General features: G+C 41.6%; 1 protein-coding gene across 1 annotated transcript in view; it reads right to left on the reverse strand.

The window, feature by feature from the left end:
• Nucleotides 1–16,796, reverse strand: part of ANKS6 (ankyrin repeat and sterile alpha motif domain containing 6) — a 42,029-nt gene extending 25,233 nt beyond the window's left edge. The window contains exons 1-7 of the mRNA XM_038126913.1: nucleotides 16,704–16,796; nucleotides 16,068–16,585; nucleotides 12,112–12,611; nucleotides 9,780–9,824; nucleotides 7,906–8,110; nucleotides 4,357–4,463; nucleotides 2,779–2,927 (exon numbers count right to left, since the gene is read on the reverse strand). Of these exons, the coding sequence (XP_037982841.1) occupies nucleotides 2,779–2,927; nucleotides 4,357–4,463; nucleotides 7,906–8,110; nucleotides 9,780–9,824; nucleotides 12,112–12,611; nucleotides 16,068–16,585; nucleotides 16,704–16,796 (1,617 nt within the window). The remainder of the gene's footprint in view (nucleotides 1–2,778; nucleotides 2,928–4,356; nucleotides 4,464–7,905; nucleotides 8,111–9,779; nucleotides 9,825–12,111; nucleotides 12,612–16,067; nucleotides 16,586–16,703) is intronic.

Raw genomic sequence — 16,796 nt, forward strand, 5'->3', positions numbered from 1 at the left:
TTAACAGGAGGAAGGCAGGAATATATGTGCATTTGCTTAACAGAGTAAGACTATTTAAATGAGCTTACACAAATTAGAACCAGACAATATTGATTAAAATTACCCCTGACTAATTATAGGCAACAAGACCTCTGAATAAATATTGATTATCTTCACTAAAAAGTATGGAAGAAGTTACAGAAATCAGGCAACAGGCAAATATACAATGACTGAAAAGGGAAAATCTGAAAATTTACTGATCAAAATGCTTACCATGAAAAGGCATAACTGAAAAATCTTAATATGTCATCACAACTCATAAGACACAGCCAGCATAGGTTTGCTGAAAATAAACTCTACCAAATGAATCTCTTTTTGACAGAATAACCAGTCAAGTGAGCAGAAGGGAGGAAAAGCTGGAATGCAGCTTGACTTTATTAAAGCTTTTATTGCTACTTCATGTAGCATTCATCGAACAATTGAGAAAAATATGGTCCAAGTAAAATTAATAAAGGGAAAAGACCACAGCCAAAAAATTAGACAAATTGCAAATTATTTGATCTCAAATTGGGAGAACATACTTTGTGCAATAGGTTTGGGAATGTTCACTAACAACTGCGAAAATGAAACACAACATATTTTTCTGCAGACTATGAAGACATCCAGCTAGACAGTTTTGTAAGCACCTTTAACACCCTAAATTTAAACACTGCCAAATTGACATTTTTTCAGTGGAGGTTCAAGCTGGCATGCAAGAAGAAATCAAGTGTACCAATGTATGAAGAAAAGCAAGCAACAAAGTAGGTGTACTAAAGAAAAAAAATCAGTCACAACATAGCAGAAACTCAGTACAGATGCACAGTGTTACTGCTGCTACTGCAAAAAAAAGTGAATTTCAGTGGTAACAGGAAACACATCTGTAATGTATAGAAATAGTCAAAAGTTTAGGAATCAAAACATATAAACAAGGAAATCTGCATTAATCAATTTTGTTTAGACTAGAAAAAAAAAGATTAAATATGATAGTTCTCAAAGTATTTATACAGTTCTTACAAAAATGAAAGTGACCACTGAACAAGACTCAATTTAATGGGCAACAAAAGAAAAAAATGCAGAGTGAGAAAAATTCTGACCCAAAAAAGCATCAAGCAGTGAAACTGGGTGCTGATGGAGAAACCGTGGGATCAGGGGATCTTCTTCACAACAGTGAAAGAAGAGTGAACTGAATACCTGTCAAAGATGTTCTTGGTATATTTATTCTGTCTCCTGATGCTAAGTCAAGTGAGCCTCACTAATTCCCTCTCACTCTCATATTTCCATGATCCTGCAGACCCCACACTCAGTCATTTGCACTGATCTAGACAAAAAAAATGCTGTACTGCACAAGTTGCCATAAGTATCTTCTGCTTACAGTTCCAGCTCACCACAGAGCAGTTGTCTACACAGAAACACAGTTGCTGCAAATCCCAGGGGAGGCCCTCTCACCACAGCCCTCTCTTCAGGTGCTGGCCCAAAGAGACATGACTGTTAGGACATTGCCCTCCAGCCAGAAAATCTGAAAATCTAATTTTTACCCTTTTGAAGTATTTGTAAGAAGAGTAAGATATGTAAGATACTCATGGTCAGACAGGCTGATTAGTAAAGCATTAAGAAGTGATGGAAGAATGGATTACATAGGCTTACTTTACAGAACTATACAGAATACAATTTCTGCTGGGAAAAAAAAAAGTTTGATAATGACTAGTTAGCACTGCAATACTGTGTAGCTTTGAGGCCAAATACTTAAATATTCCAGAATATTAAATTTGTGTCAATAGTTGTGTCTGTATCCTTATCACTGGCAAATAGTTCGGGTTTTTTTTTTTCACCTCACAATCTTTTATGACCCTAATTCAAGCCTTTGTATCATAACACTGCAAGGGTTGCAATCCAATTCACTGTTGATCTGTATTTCATAAAGCCAAAAGCTATTCTGACAATTTCCCATCTAAGTAAAATAGTTCTGTCTAAATTGACAATGAAGTTGCATCATATTGAATAACAGCATAATCATATGAAAACAACCACATGCTCCTTCATAGTTAAAACTGCAAAACAGATTTCAGCTGAAGCAGAACTTTAAATGGTCTTTAAAATTCATGTCAAAAATAGACTGGAAATTAACATGACTTTTTTCAAGATCCTGGTAATATTTATACTTAAGGGACCACATCATGGACTCCTGGAAATTCTGAGGTACACCACACATACACTATAATTAAAGATTATTCACTAAATACACTGATGCCTGGAAATAGGCAACAATAATGGCAACAACAACAGAACTAACTCTTCTTCCTTCTCTTTTGCAGTCAATGAAAGTTGGAGTATCTTTGTTTAGTTGGCATACACTTGTTCTAACTCAATGTTGTTTCCATTTTCAATGTCAATAGCCTGTTACCATTTATGGCTATGAAGGAGTCTACCCTCTGTCCAGATTTAAAAGCAAGATCATAATGGAAATTGAGTTCCAAACTTATGAACATGGTACCTTCCACTTAATCATGAGATCTATTTCTAGGCACTGAAATGCTTCAATGCAAACTCTTCCCACTGCCTTGTTGCCTGATGAAAAGGAAGCTGATTATGTGCTACACTCCACAAAACCAGAACACACTGTCAACAAGGAATTCAGAAACACACACAACTCCCCAACAAACCTGGTTACATATTAAATCCAAAACACTTCTTAGCAATTGTTTTTGTCTGCTTATACATTACAGGAATTAATGAATTTTTATCAAGAATGAATATATTTACCTTTAGGCCTCCTTTGTCATCTGGCAGCATTGGGAGATTTAAGGATTGCCTACTTCTGGAACGAGGCAGAGATGACCTGTTGTTCAGTTTATTCTTGTCTTTATCTACTTGCATGCATGCTGATGCCAGTAACCTTACAAGCTCTGTATCTAAAAGGAAGCAAATTAAGATAATGTTTGGCCTGTTTTGCTTTCCCAAATTACAACCAATGCACTGACATTTTCCCTGTAAATCACAAAGAAGTAGCAATTGATCTACCTCTCAAACACAAAGCAGATCAACCCCCAAACCTTTCTTTCTTGACCTATTTTCCCATGTCTTCTCCCCACAATTTGGGCTGCAGTCTTATCATCTCTCTAAAGGTATTTATCAATATAAATAAGCATGTTACTCAGCTGGAATCAGTCATGTGTGACCAAGTGAACTGCCCTCTCTCACACTTTGTACAAGTTAAGAACAATGTTAAGATGTTCCCTTTTCTCACCTGGCACAGAAGAGAGCAGAGAAAAATGAGTATTCTTTCTTCAAGCGTAGGTTGCAGAAAAGAAGTTCAAAAGTAAATCCCAAAGAGAAAGAAGATGTTCAGCCTGGACAATAAAGGGACTGAAAAGAAATGGTAAGAAAAAAGATGGGCAAAAAAGAAGTAAGAAAAAAAGTAAGAGGATGAAAAAAGAACAAGCATGACAGGAGACAGGAAAGCAAAAACTGTAAATCTGCATATTGTACAGGAGTCAGGTAGGATTTTCAGAAAGGCAGAGAGAACCGAACGAGAGAGAAAGAAGTAGCAAGACAAACTATTATGTCACAGAAGTTAGCTCTAAAATAATTCTCTGTATTTATTGTCTAAAATGTTGTACTATTAGTGATCTACCTTTGACACAGAAAACAATCTGCTAGTAACCATGACCACCATAATGTGTAAATTCAGAGACTTCATTAACAGTAATGAGTTTTGGCTTCAGATAAATTAATTCAGGTACCAAGGAAGGTTAACAATAACAAATTATATATGTAAAACAAATTGCAACAAAAACTAAATGTGTTTCATTCAAACCTCCCCAAAGCATGCTGTCTTGTCCTACAGCACTCCCACACAAACAACCTGAATCCTGAGGTGTGATTTATTCTCAGCCTTTACAGAACCAGCTGGAGGTTCAGTCAGGAGCTCCCTAGTTCTGTTCCTACTGTGCTCTCTCTGTCCTGTCCCTTTGCTGCTCTTTGTCAAGGGGCAATTTCTAGCTCCAGCTCATAGCTCTGTGCTAATGACACTACAGAATACCAGTGCCCCCACAATCAAATGCCCCACAGCTGGCTCTGGTGACACAAACAGCACAGTTTTCAAGCATCTTCAGAACCAAAAACAAAAGGAATGCACAAAATCTGTTATCCCATAAACGTATACACTCATCTAACCAATTAACTCAAACCCCACCACTTGCAGACAGTGTCCTTTCTTGGTCAAGTCTGGCCTAGACATGAGAGGATACTTCCTAGCAACTGCAATGTATTTTCTAGATTGGAAAGAATGTATATTTGTTTATATTGTACATTTCTCCACAGCATTTTGAAATAGCATACCTGGATCATTCAGCAGCATTATCAGGTCAAAAGCTGTGTATCCATTTTTCGCACGAAGGTTAACATCAGCTCCTTGATTTAACAAATACTTTACAACATTTTTGTTTCTTTAAGGGAAGAAAAAAAGGCACTGATCACATGAAAGAAAAAGTAAATTAAGAAAGAAGCTCCCAATACTTCATTTGCAACCTTTTATAACATTGTTCCTGAATCAGAGATCAGTTTTACACATTCTACAGCTAACTTACTGTAAAATTAGTTCACAAGCTCTTCAAAAGCTCCCACAAGTCCTTTGTCAGTCACGTTTACTCAGTATGACTTACATTAATCAACATACAGAAAGTTAGCCTTAAAAGCACCATTTGAATATCAGCTTCCTAAGCTGATCCTTTGGAAGCAACTACAGTATGTTGCTAAACGCCTTTCCAATGAAAGCCATTAATGCCTATGGTAGAAAAGCAGATGGAATGACAAAGGACATTTCAGTAGTCATCACATGCCATCACTAATACTTCAATGCAAGCTCATTTTCACAACTTGCACATTAAGAAATTGCATACAGAAAAGCCAAATTGACTGAAGATAACTTATAAACTTCAAACAGTACTTCACCTAATTACAGCTATAAATTTTATAATTGAGAGGGCACATTATCACTTCCCTGAGGAGTTTAAAATGCGAAAACAATCAGCATTAAATGTCAACCAACACAAACACCTCCAACAAAAGCCTCTTCAAAGCTAGCTGCATAAAAGACACTCACCATCCTGCTCCAGTTAGCCCCTCTCCCCTCGGATACACCTGAGTAAATAAGCAGGACTAGCCTTGAGTTAAAAACAATATTTCAATTCAGCCTATGAAATAACTGAACAGACAACAAAGCTAGGGAAAATATATTTAATACTAAAATTCTTTAACAGTGATTGCCCTTGTATAAAATCAAACTCTGACAAGCATCAGCAACAGAAAGAAAAAAAAAGTCTCAAGCACGAATAGGTAACTGCAAATTCTAATAATGAAGCTGAAAAATGGATCTCAACATCTCCACTTCAGAGCATCATTTCTTATTCAGATTACATTTCCACTCCTGAACTCGCTCCACACAAAATCAACCTGAAATAGAGGACGACTGTTACTCCTCTCTTCTAACAAAAATTCTGCTTATCCTCACCACAGCTCCTCTGCGTATTTCCTATTACTTTCCTACTCTACTTTAAAACTAACATCCCTCCATCCTGTTTTCCAGTCCTGCACCTTGCGAGCACACAGAGACACAACTTTCTAGTGCCTCTGGCTCAGAGAGACCTTGCCTGCTCCCTCCAACAAGCTCTTCACACTATTGGTGGACCTGAGGAAGGGTTAGCTGAGGTTCTGTGGAGCCCAAAGATTTCCAGATGTTATAAAAATTTGCAACTCTCCATGCTAAGAAATGGCTCAGATGCAAAGTATAGAATTACAAGGATAAGTATTATGCACATGATGTATTTCACCCACACTGTGGCAGTGTGAATGCGGCTATACACACAAGGCTCTTGTACATTTCAACTGTACTATCTCCACTTGTACTATGATTGCTCATCATAGTAAAACTTAGCACAGCAACTGTACTTCTGCAGCATTCATGCTGCTCTTCTATTGATCCAGACGTCCCTGGAGTCAGCCTTGCTGTCATTACTTACCTATGACACCATACAACACTGAGTGGGTTTCACAGATGGCTGTGATGCTGGGATTATCTTGGGTGACCAGGGACATCTTTTATTCTTCATGGATAGCTCTAAGTTCCCAAGAAGTCACACCCTTATTTCCAGGACTGGGGTGTCCTTCTGGTCTTTTCACTGAGCCAGTGTCCTTTACACAGCTTTACTTAAGCATGTACAATAACAAACACTCCTAAAATTCCACTACCTCAAATGTTAAGCATATTAACAAAATTAACTTAGAAAGTTTCATACTATGAAGACTGACTGATATATTAAGGAAAAGACTTTTCATAATCCCATCCTCCAGTAAACTAAACAGCCAGTATCTGAACACATGCTAACTTTTCTACGTGCTTCCACAAACAAGTACCTGAGTACCAGCAAAGGGACATGCTAGCAGCCCTGCCCATCACTTTGTGCTGGCTGGTCCTATTCCAGCTGTGTGCTGAGTGACTAATGCTAAGTGAAACAGCTGCACCAGAAAATCTGATGTTAGTGCACTTCTGTCACTACTATCAAAAAAAGTCCCAAGAACTACTTCAGAAAAGTTTCACAAGGCAATGACAACTTGACCTCCTATTTTTCCTCTTTGTTGCATTTACATAGTCCAAGGAGATCTGCTGACTACAAAAAAAAATCTGGTGCAGAATACATGCCTTTACACAATTAATGCACTACCACTTAAGAGAACCTCCGCCTTGCGGCGGGCCTTATCAACAACAAAGAAAGTTTTCTTTGTTGTGTTAAGTGTATGATAAATATCACACGTGAAGTATCAGCCAGGGAAATTTCTGAGGTCTGACTCCTAAGCAGCTACTTAGATTTACGAAGGAGCTTTACAGAAAATGACAATTATTTTGGTTCCATTTCCGAAAACACAATGAAAACTAAAGGCTGAACAGGAGAACATAGAAATGGTTTTACGACTGGAAAATGTGGTACATGGAAAGCTGATTGCCTTGGAGTTTCACAACTTCATGTAAACTTACAACCCTGGCAGGAGGGATGACAGACTCTCCCACAATATTGAAAAACATCAAACGATGGAAACTGAAGTATGCACCAAAGCTCCTGGGGAGTGCCTGGAGCACTGTGCTCCCAGTACTTACTGAGCTTGCTTCAGGTTCCCAAATGCTTTACTCATTCTAAAATTCAAACATCACAGAATAACCTGAGTTAGAAAGGACCCACAAGGACTGATGAATCCAAGACTGTTGAATCCCTGCACAGCACCCTCCCTAAGAGTCACACTATGTCTCTGAGTGCTTTGTTCCAACATTCCTTGAACTCTGTCAGGCCGGGTGCTGTAACCACTTTCCTGGGGAGCTCTTTTCGGTGCCCAACCACTCTTTGAGTGAAGAATTTTTTTCTAATATCCAACCTAAACCTCACCTTGCCACTTCTGGACATTCCCTTGGGTCCTGTCATTGATCACCACAGAGAAGATGTCAGTGCTGTCCCTCCTCTTCCCCTCATGAGGAAGTTGTAGACTGCAATGAGTTCTCCTCTTAGACTCCTCTCCTCCAGGCTGAACAGGCCAAATGACCTCAGCCACTCCTCACACAGCTTCCCCTCCAGGCCCTCCACCATCTGTGTTGCCCTCCTGTGGACATTCTCTAATAGTTTAATGTCTTTCTCGTATTATGGTGATCAAAACATGATTCAGATCTACTCCAAAAAGCCGAGGACAGTGCAAGAGTCATTAGAAACTGAGGTCACAAGTTCTCTTAATTTCTTTAAAGACCTCTCTGCTTCTAGAGTCAGTATCAAAAACGATTTTTTCTATTGGGACGTAAGAAAAATTAAACTTCTTTACTGCTAGACACAAAGAGAGCACATATCTTACCCATGGTACGTGGCCTGCATTAGTGCTGTCCAGCCATGAACATTATCCTGCTTATCAATATCAGCCTTTTTCTCAACAAGGAGCTGAACAAGGGGCAGCTGTCCAGTTACAGCTGCAATCATTAAAGGAGATGCACCATCAACAGTGGTAATATTAACCTGACTCAGATCTTCATCAATGATCTCTTTAACCAGCTGAAAGTTTCCTGCAAAACAGTGATAAAACATAATCTAAATGTTAGTTAATTAGTACATCTTTCCAGCTGACATAAAATTGCATGAGGCATTGTATTTTCCTCATTCTCTCCACCTGTACACATATGGTGCAATCCCATTACAATAATTATTTTCTGAAATGAACGACTAAGGAAGGTTCTATAAACTGCAGTGCATCCTGCATGTGAAGACACAAATAGGGAATATTTCTATTAAATTGCCATAAGATGATGTCCTGCAAGGAAAATTGATGATGCTCAGGCACCATGATTTTTCCTTCAAAGATCCCTGTTCCATTTCCACAGGCTACAATCACAGAACCAAAGACTTTAGAATCAAAGTAGGTGGGTACAAAGGCACTCTAAAAGGAGGTGGAGGTCATCCCTTCCCTTAAACAGGTAGAATAATGCCCTGTCTCACACTGACCAGTAAGTTCCTCTTACAAAGGTAATTTACTGATTCTAAAAACCTTTACTTATAATATTCCACAGCCTCAAAGGAGTTTATTCCAGTACTCAACCTTCTTATATTCCAAATGATTTTTTTTCTGCCTCCAATATTCAAACTACGCCTCCAATACAAAACTTCCCTGCTCCTTGCTCAAGAGTAAAGTCATTTGTTGTCATTAGTCAGCTTTACAGCTCCTTAAAAGTTAATCTAAATTTTCAGGTTTCCACACAAAGGAGCTGGTAGTCACTTGAGTTCCTGTCTAGATTACAAAAAGCAGTATGAAATATGTTACTGAATATATTTGAAACAAGGTTGAGGGGTTTTTCCTAAATCCTAAAGTAGGGCTGCTTTTAAAAACTTATGAGGTAGTCAGGATTGCCTTAAGCAGAGAGCTTAAGCTCACCTACATCCTGTATTTTTATGATGTCCTATGGCAGGCAAAAGCAGGGAAGAAGAAAAAGGAAAAAAAAAGATCTCTGTGACTGTGTGTACCACCACAGGAACAGGGGCAAGAACAAGCAAATCATCAACTGACATGTAAACGGAAAAATTTTCACCTTTAAAAAAACCCTTCAGATGGTAAACTGCTTCATAGTATAGGCTGCTTTCAATTCAATCACAGGCATGAACATTTTCCTTGGAAAGTCATTCAGAATCCCAGACAAACCCTGCAGCCACTTGCATACACTCACTGAAACCCACATCCACCAATGCCACTCAGCTAATTTCTTGGAACAGGACTACTTTTTGTATGTTTCAATTTGGTAAAAGACAGCAGGTGGCTTTTTTAACACAGACCCAGAGCACAGACTTTGTTAAACAGAAACCCTAGAACCTACATAGACACCAGAATTTACTTTGAACCCTGGACACTCCTCAACCTAATGAGTTGCTTTTTTTAACAGGGCTGCCATCCATAGCCAAATTAAAAAAGCCAAAACCCAATGGGCTGACCAGTGTTCATTTGGCCCCTCCTATGCTACTTCTTGTGACCCAGCACTAACATCTGTAAATCTCAAAAATCACAGGGATACAAGCGCACATAATCACTCTAAAAATCTAACAGACTTGAGGCTTTCCCAGGAAGATGTTTTGGTAGCTCACATGCAAAGAGTGGGAACAGAAAAATCATGTTTCCCACACTAGCAAACAGACACGCTCTGAAGTTAGAAAAACTAGGCAGGGTGGAAGAATCATGACAGAACTTACCTAGTTTCAAAGCATGAAAGACATCAGGTTGCTTCTTTTCTGCATCTGAAAGAAATATAAACATTTCTATTAGCAATCAAAACAACCAAAAAAATCTCTAGTAGAATTTTTATACAAAAAAAAAACTATTAAAAATTTTAAAGTACTATAAAACATATGTTTAGGCATGTATTTAATAGGAACAAAGAAAGTATTGACAACTTCGGTATTACCTTTGCGAAGAATGAATCACCTGTATAGTTCTCTGAGCAGAGCTAAAGCTAGAAACTATAATAAGGCACCAGCACAGGCTTTTCAATTTCCATTCTCCATCAGGAAATTGCATTTGGAAACTTTTTTTCCTGCCTGGAAGTCTAAAATACCCACTAAAGAATTACAGTATGGCTTTGTGGTCTGGTAAAATCACCTGTACAACACTGAACACTCAAATCTTATGGGATTATTTTGAAAGGTGACTCAAAAGGAGTTTTACAAGCTGCTCCAGTTTTATTTCCTCTTGAGTATTTCCAGGTTAATTTGTAAAGGTCACAAAAATAATAGTGTCAATTTAACTACGCAGCTTGTTACTTGTGAATTAATATTCTTCAGCTCACAGATAATCATCCCCATATTAAGAACTGCAATTATTACAAATTGCAATATTTTCAGAGAAGAATCGTTCTTTTTACATGGCTTAACAGTGCTTTGAAAATTCTGACACTATATATGATGAGGAAAAAATAGTGACATATTTTTCACCTTCCACTCATGCCAGAAAATACTGTCCTATATCTTCCAAATTATTACAGACAAATTATTACTACAGAATCAATGGGGTAACAAAATTTTATGGAAAACAAGGAGACACCGAGAGATTTCGTGAGCCCAATTCTGGCATTTTTATGAAATACAGAAAAGGTTTATGTTCACAGCTTTATTCCAAATGAAGTCACCTTACTACGCTGAACAAAAGCAATTGCTGAAAAGCCCAAAATACTCCAAGAAACTCTTATTTTAAGACCAGGACAGAAAGTAATGGGTCCTACATTTTCTCCTGATTCAGAAACTGCTCTTGTAGAAGGATCTGTGTATACCACTGTATATACCACTACACCACTGTAAAACAGATTTCAAAAGACTACTTTAGGAAAGGACCAGGCTCAATTCTTGTCATGTGAAAACCCTGGAGGAGAGGCAGATTCAGGAAGCAGGACACCATGAGAAGATGCCAGAAGGAAAGACTGGGATCTGGGTAAGCCTAAGTAAGGACAAGGACAGAAGGAAGGTAACACTCAAGCCATTCCAGGTAGTAAATTTGCTACTGAGAACAGATGTGGGAAGAGAGCTGCTTTCTCCTAGGAGGCAATTCAACCTATCTATGGCAATGGATCAGATGAAAAGTTCCTTTTTTCCTGTCTTCCATATGACAGAAATTATCTTTATTCTTCACAGGATATTCAAGACTCCAGCACTAGGAGGAGACTTGAAGTATGGTCAAAAACCAATACAGAAATTTGTGTGCAAGAATAATGTTTTTATTCCCCTCTCTGCCCAAATGAGTTACTACCCTCCTGATGATGGAAATTCTCCTTTAGCAGAGGTGACAAACATCAATCTGCTTTAAAGCTAAGTCCAGTCTTCTCACTTAAACAGAATCCTTCAATACTTTAAGCCGAGGCCGACTCTGCCTGAACATACATCCGGTACATGCAAACACATGGACACTAGTGAGTTCCATGGATCTCTCATTCTGTCTACTATAAGCAACTGATGTCTGTTCCTCAAGGTCATGAGCTTAAACATATAAAATGAATCAGTCCTGCCTGGCAGCATGGCTGTACGAAAGCTCTAGAGTTCCAACTCAACCTATAAATCATATCTGAGTTCACATCTTCTCTACAGCAGAAACAGATGTCTGATTTTTGTTCTTACTTCTTCAAGTACAAGGGAAGCTTGACCTGCAGAAATGACACCAAATGTAGACAACAGTTTTGGACATGTCCATATAGCAGTGGAAAATGATCTTTTTAGAGCTAGCCACATCCTTATCTTTTATAGCAAACAGTACAAAGCTGGAAAATCCAGCTCTTCCAAACCCTCTTGTTAAGAACTTCCCAGTGCTGGCTTGCATAAATATCTTGAAAAGTGTCCCCAAAACAGCCACATAGAGACAGGAATTTTATCCTGCTAACATGGAAAAAATTTGCTGAAGTTGGGCACTTGTATCTCAGCTGAAGTAGGTGTGCCTACTCCAACATTTTCAAAATCCAGCTGCAGATTACAAAGAACATCATGCCCATACAAAATAAGCTCCTCAATTTCTCAAGTGAAACAAAAAAATAACATTCCATACCTGCCTGAGGCCTAATCGTTGTGAGAGATTCCAAATAGTCCTTCATGTCTTTGTGTTTGAGGCCAACAGAGATTTCAAAAGGTGTTTTATGTAGTACATTCAAGTGATCAGGATTGGCACCTTTCTCCATGAGCTGCTGTGCCAAGCTCACCTTTCCACTAACGGCTGCCAGCATTAAAGGGCTCCAGCCCATGGTCTTTAGAGCGTAGTTACAATCAGCTCCCCAGTCTAGCAACAGATGTACCACTGCCTCATGTCCATGCTGAGCAGCTGCCATCAGTGGAGTAATATCGGGTAGGTCATCTCTGCTGCTGTTAAGTACATTTGTGCTAAAATGGTCGTAATTGTCCACAAAAGCTCCAGATTCCAGCAACAACTTCACCATGCTGACATGACCACCTCTGGAGGCCATTGTGAGGACACTGGCTCCTAACTTGTTCTGTGCATTGAGATCAGCACCATTCTCCAGCAAGATGTGGGCCACACTTAGATGTCCAAACCTTGGGAGAAAGAGACACAAGGGAGAATTAACACCTTGGATTGCAAAAACCAACATACTCTGAACCTAGAAAACTTCATTACCAAATTTGCCCATTGACTAATTCATACACCGTGGGGATCATACAAACATCTCTGAATGTGACAATGGGCACCTTGCTGGAGGAGACCAGTCATCAGCTGAGGACTGTAAACAAAACCATTCCACATGCACCAGTGACCATTTTCATAAAGCTGGCACCTCTTGAAGAGGATGGTCTGCTCAAAGCAGCAAAGTGCCAGCCTCATTTTCTGCTGCAGGGCACCAACTCATAACTTCCATAAACCATAAAGTGTCACTTTCATCCTCTTATTTCCACAGATGTATCACATTAACAGATCAAAGCCGGTTTGTCTCCAGAGATCTTTATTAAGTACTGTCATTACTATTGAACAACTGGAGTAAAAACTGCAAAGTCAGTGCTAACTAAGGAAGAAAAAGACCATTTTATCAACTGGAGAGTCAGTTTTTTATATTTGCATTATCCCATGTTTTCCAGTTGTGAACCATCAATGAACTCCCACAATGGAAGAAGACTTAGGGAATACAGATGTGTCCATGAAGCTCAGAGAAGAACACGGTGACTGGCCATCACTATTGTAAAGTTAGCTGAATTTCCCTCAACACCAAGGGTACCAGAGAGGATCTTTGAGAGATCTGCTTACCAGCAGAGTGGGACAACTGGCCATGTGAATGGCCTTCCCTATAAAAATCAATGGAAATTATTCTGCTCCTCAGTCAGACAGACCAGAATGGGAGAATCATCAACACGGTTCAGCCCAACACCGAGCACCAAAATGAAATGAAAATAAATTTTAAAAAAGCAAGGTGCTTGAGTCGGCTTTCAGCCAGGTATTCCTTCCTGATAACTGGGGATACCCAGTGCGTAAGCTGACAAAAGCAGGCAGACAGAACAACCACAAACTCACTCAGCTAGAATGCAAAGAGTAAATTTATTTGTTACCTCGTGAACCTGGGGATCCCCAAGGCAACACACAGGCAAAGATACAGAAGTGGAGAAGGAGGCACCACTACCAGTTCACGCTAAAGGACCAATGGCCTGCAGTTCACACAAGACTTAGCAAGAATTATTCCTGGCTGCAAGGTCACTTGAGTGATTTACAATCCTCCTCAACAGTCTCGAGGTTTTTAACCCATTCCTTCCAACACCCAGCACTGTGATTGATGAGCATACAGGGACTGGTAATGGATGAGCCATGGTGTCACGTGATTCGGCTGTCTGTTGCAGTTGCTATGTCAGGCTTGTGCTATGATTTCAAGAGACAGCTGTATTACAAGGCTAAATTAAAACCCTGTGTAACATTAAGCATCTGCCAATAAAGAAATACAGCACCAAACCCTCCTTGTGTGGAATATCTGCAAGAACTTGGTCAGAGTACTGAACTCTGACACCAGTTTTACCAGCAACCGAGTTTTGATATCACTTGACTATCAGAGGCTCTGCTAGTTTGTCAGTAAGCAAAAGGCCATCAGGCAAGCCACACACCCAACCAGCCAGTTGCCAGTGAGAAAATGGCAACCCCATATTTTAATATATATAATACCTTGACAAGATGCGTGCGTCGTGCTCTTGCTGCAGGCATCATGCACTACTGCATGCTCATGCACGTGTTGCTTAGTACAACCCAACTTTGACCCTGAAGGCAACTTTTGTACATTACAGCAAAGCAAACCTTAGTCCAGGAAACCGCAGAGAATGCTATTAACCACTTAAAGCAACCACGAGCCTCAGAGTCCTTTGTTCCCTTCCAGAGAGTATACAGTTGCAGGAGGAAGCTTCTGGAGCTTGTGTACTCCCTAAATCTATCCTGTACCCTTCACTGCATCACCTCAGTAGAGCCTGCAACCCCTACACACAGTTAATTTTATGCATATATGCTTACTCCTGTCCGAATGCAACAGAGCTAATCACAGCTAGAAAATTAAACAGCTACCTAAGTCTGAAGCCTACCTTTGTACAAACACTGGGCTTCCTTTCTGGTTATCCATTAAAAAGAAAAGAGAAAAATGCTCTTCTACTTTACACTTTTCACCAATATATACAGTACTTTTCAAATGTCAGCCAGTAATTTCTAGAAATCAGTAGGAGGGTTTTAGTCATCTGACTTTATTGTTTTTAGGCAATGAGAGTATGGTTTTCATTAAAGGGAAAAAAATCTGTTTCTGCAACTTTTTTCCTTTTTTTTAAACCTTCATAAAATAACCAAATTGATGAACCTTGTCTTCTTTGTTCTTACTGGGAAACCAGCTGTGTGACTCATTCTTTAGGAACTTTCTATGGCCATTAATTGAAAAGAGAAATGTTGACTTTGAAACAGATTATTTTCTTCCAAGTATTTTAAAGTTATGAAATTAAAAAAAAACAAAAACAAAAACAAAACAAATACAAACTAACAAACAAAAAGTCCCCCCCCCAAAAAATAGAAAAAAAACCAAACAAAACAAAACAGCTTCAGAATAACAAAAACCATTTATTCTCTTGATTAAGCATTGAGTTATTATAGGACAGCAATGCCCTCTAACCCTGCAAAACATGCCTGTGAGCCGAAGGTGTGCTTGTAGGAATAAAGAAAAGCACCAACCCCAGCATTAGCAACACGGGAACCTCCTATGGCCCAGCAGTGGGTTATGCAGAGGACAGCATCACCGATGCAGAAAACAACCGTTTTGTCATTAAAAACCCTCAGCAATGATTTTTTCCTATCCTCCAGCAAGCCATCCAGGCAAACATGGGCAAGCTAAGGGAAATGAATTGTTTTAGTTGGCGTTAGTATGTTTTACATCAGACATAGTTTTGAACAAGACACACACAGATGAAAAAGAAAAAAAACCAAAAACAACAAAACCAAAAAAAAACATGCAAAATTAAGTAAGGCTACGTGCATATACCTATTGTCACAGACGAGAGCAGCGTTCCGTGTTCACGTTAGTTCCAATTTTGCGCTGGCTAAACCAAGGAACAGCATGCACTGCTTCAAATACCACACTCTTAACATTCTAATACCCCAGGATAACAGCCAACTCTACACTGGCCAGCCACTCCTCACCCCCGCCCAGGGACGGGAACAGGGGACCACTCCCGATTCCCCCGGGACAACTCAGAGCTCCGCTGGCAACAACCCTCCCCGGCCTTCAACATGGCGCCCGCCCTCTGTCCCACGCTGAGCCGCCCGGAGCTCCCCGGCGCCCTCCCTCGGCCCGGGGACCGCCGTTCGGAGGGCGCGGGAGCCGAGCGCCCGCGGCAGCCCGGGGGCGGGGAAGGCAGAGCCCCGGCGGCCCTCCCTCCCTTCCCCGCCCCGGGGCTGCCACCAACTAGGCCGATGCTGCGCGGCGAAGCGGGATGGCGGTCGGAGACCCCCCACCTGGGCCCTGATCCCTCCCTCCCTGTCCCCCGTACCTGGCCGCTTGCATGAGGGGGCTCCATCCGTAGTGGTTCCTGCTCTGCACCGAGGCGCCCTTCCGCAGCAGGAACCGCACCAGCTGCTCGTGGCCCCCCGCCGCGGCGAACTGCAGCCCCGTGTTGCCGGCCTCGTCCGTGCAGTCCACGGGCACGGCGGGGGTCGGCGGGGACGACGCTTCGCCGCGGGGCTCGGCCGCCGTCTCCTCGGGGCCGCACGAGGAGGAGGAGGGGGCCGCCGCGTCGGCGGGGCCGCCGCTACCGCCGGGCAGACCCAAGAGGCGTCGGGCGGTCTCGCAGTCCCCCTGCTCGCAGGCGCGGAGGAAGAGCTGGACCTGGGGGGGGCACCCCGCACTCCCCCATGGGCAGCGCTGCCGGGCCCCGAGCGGCTCGGCCGCCCGCGACCGCCCCCGCCGGGAAGGCAGCGGGGAGGAGGGGACTCGGCCGGCGGGAGGAGGCCGGCCCACGGCGGCCGCAGCGCCCCGGCCGCTCTCGCACGCCGTGAAGGGGGAGCCGAGCTAGGCCGCGCTCCTCGGATTATCCCAGCCTGGACCGGGGGTCTCGGCGCCTCTCCTACCCCGCTGGCAGCCGCAGTGGTGTCCCCCCGCCTCGTCCAGCCAGCGCCTGTGTCCTCACGGCTCCTGCCCCCTTCGCCAGGGGATTTCTGCGCTCTGGGCTGCAGCCGTTCCGCGCCGTTACTGGCTGCCACTCAATGAAGTGTCTCCGCAT

Source organism: Motacilla alba, chromosome 2, assembly GCF_015832195.1.
Source record: "Motacilla alba alba isolate MOTALB_02 chromosome 2, Motacilla_alba_V1.0_pri, whole genome shotgun sequence".
NCBI classification, from domain to species: Eukaryota; Metazoa; Chordata; class Aves; order Passeriformes; family Motacillidae; genus Motacilla; species Motacilla alba.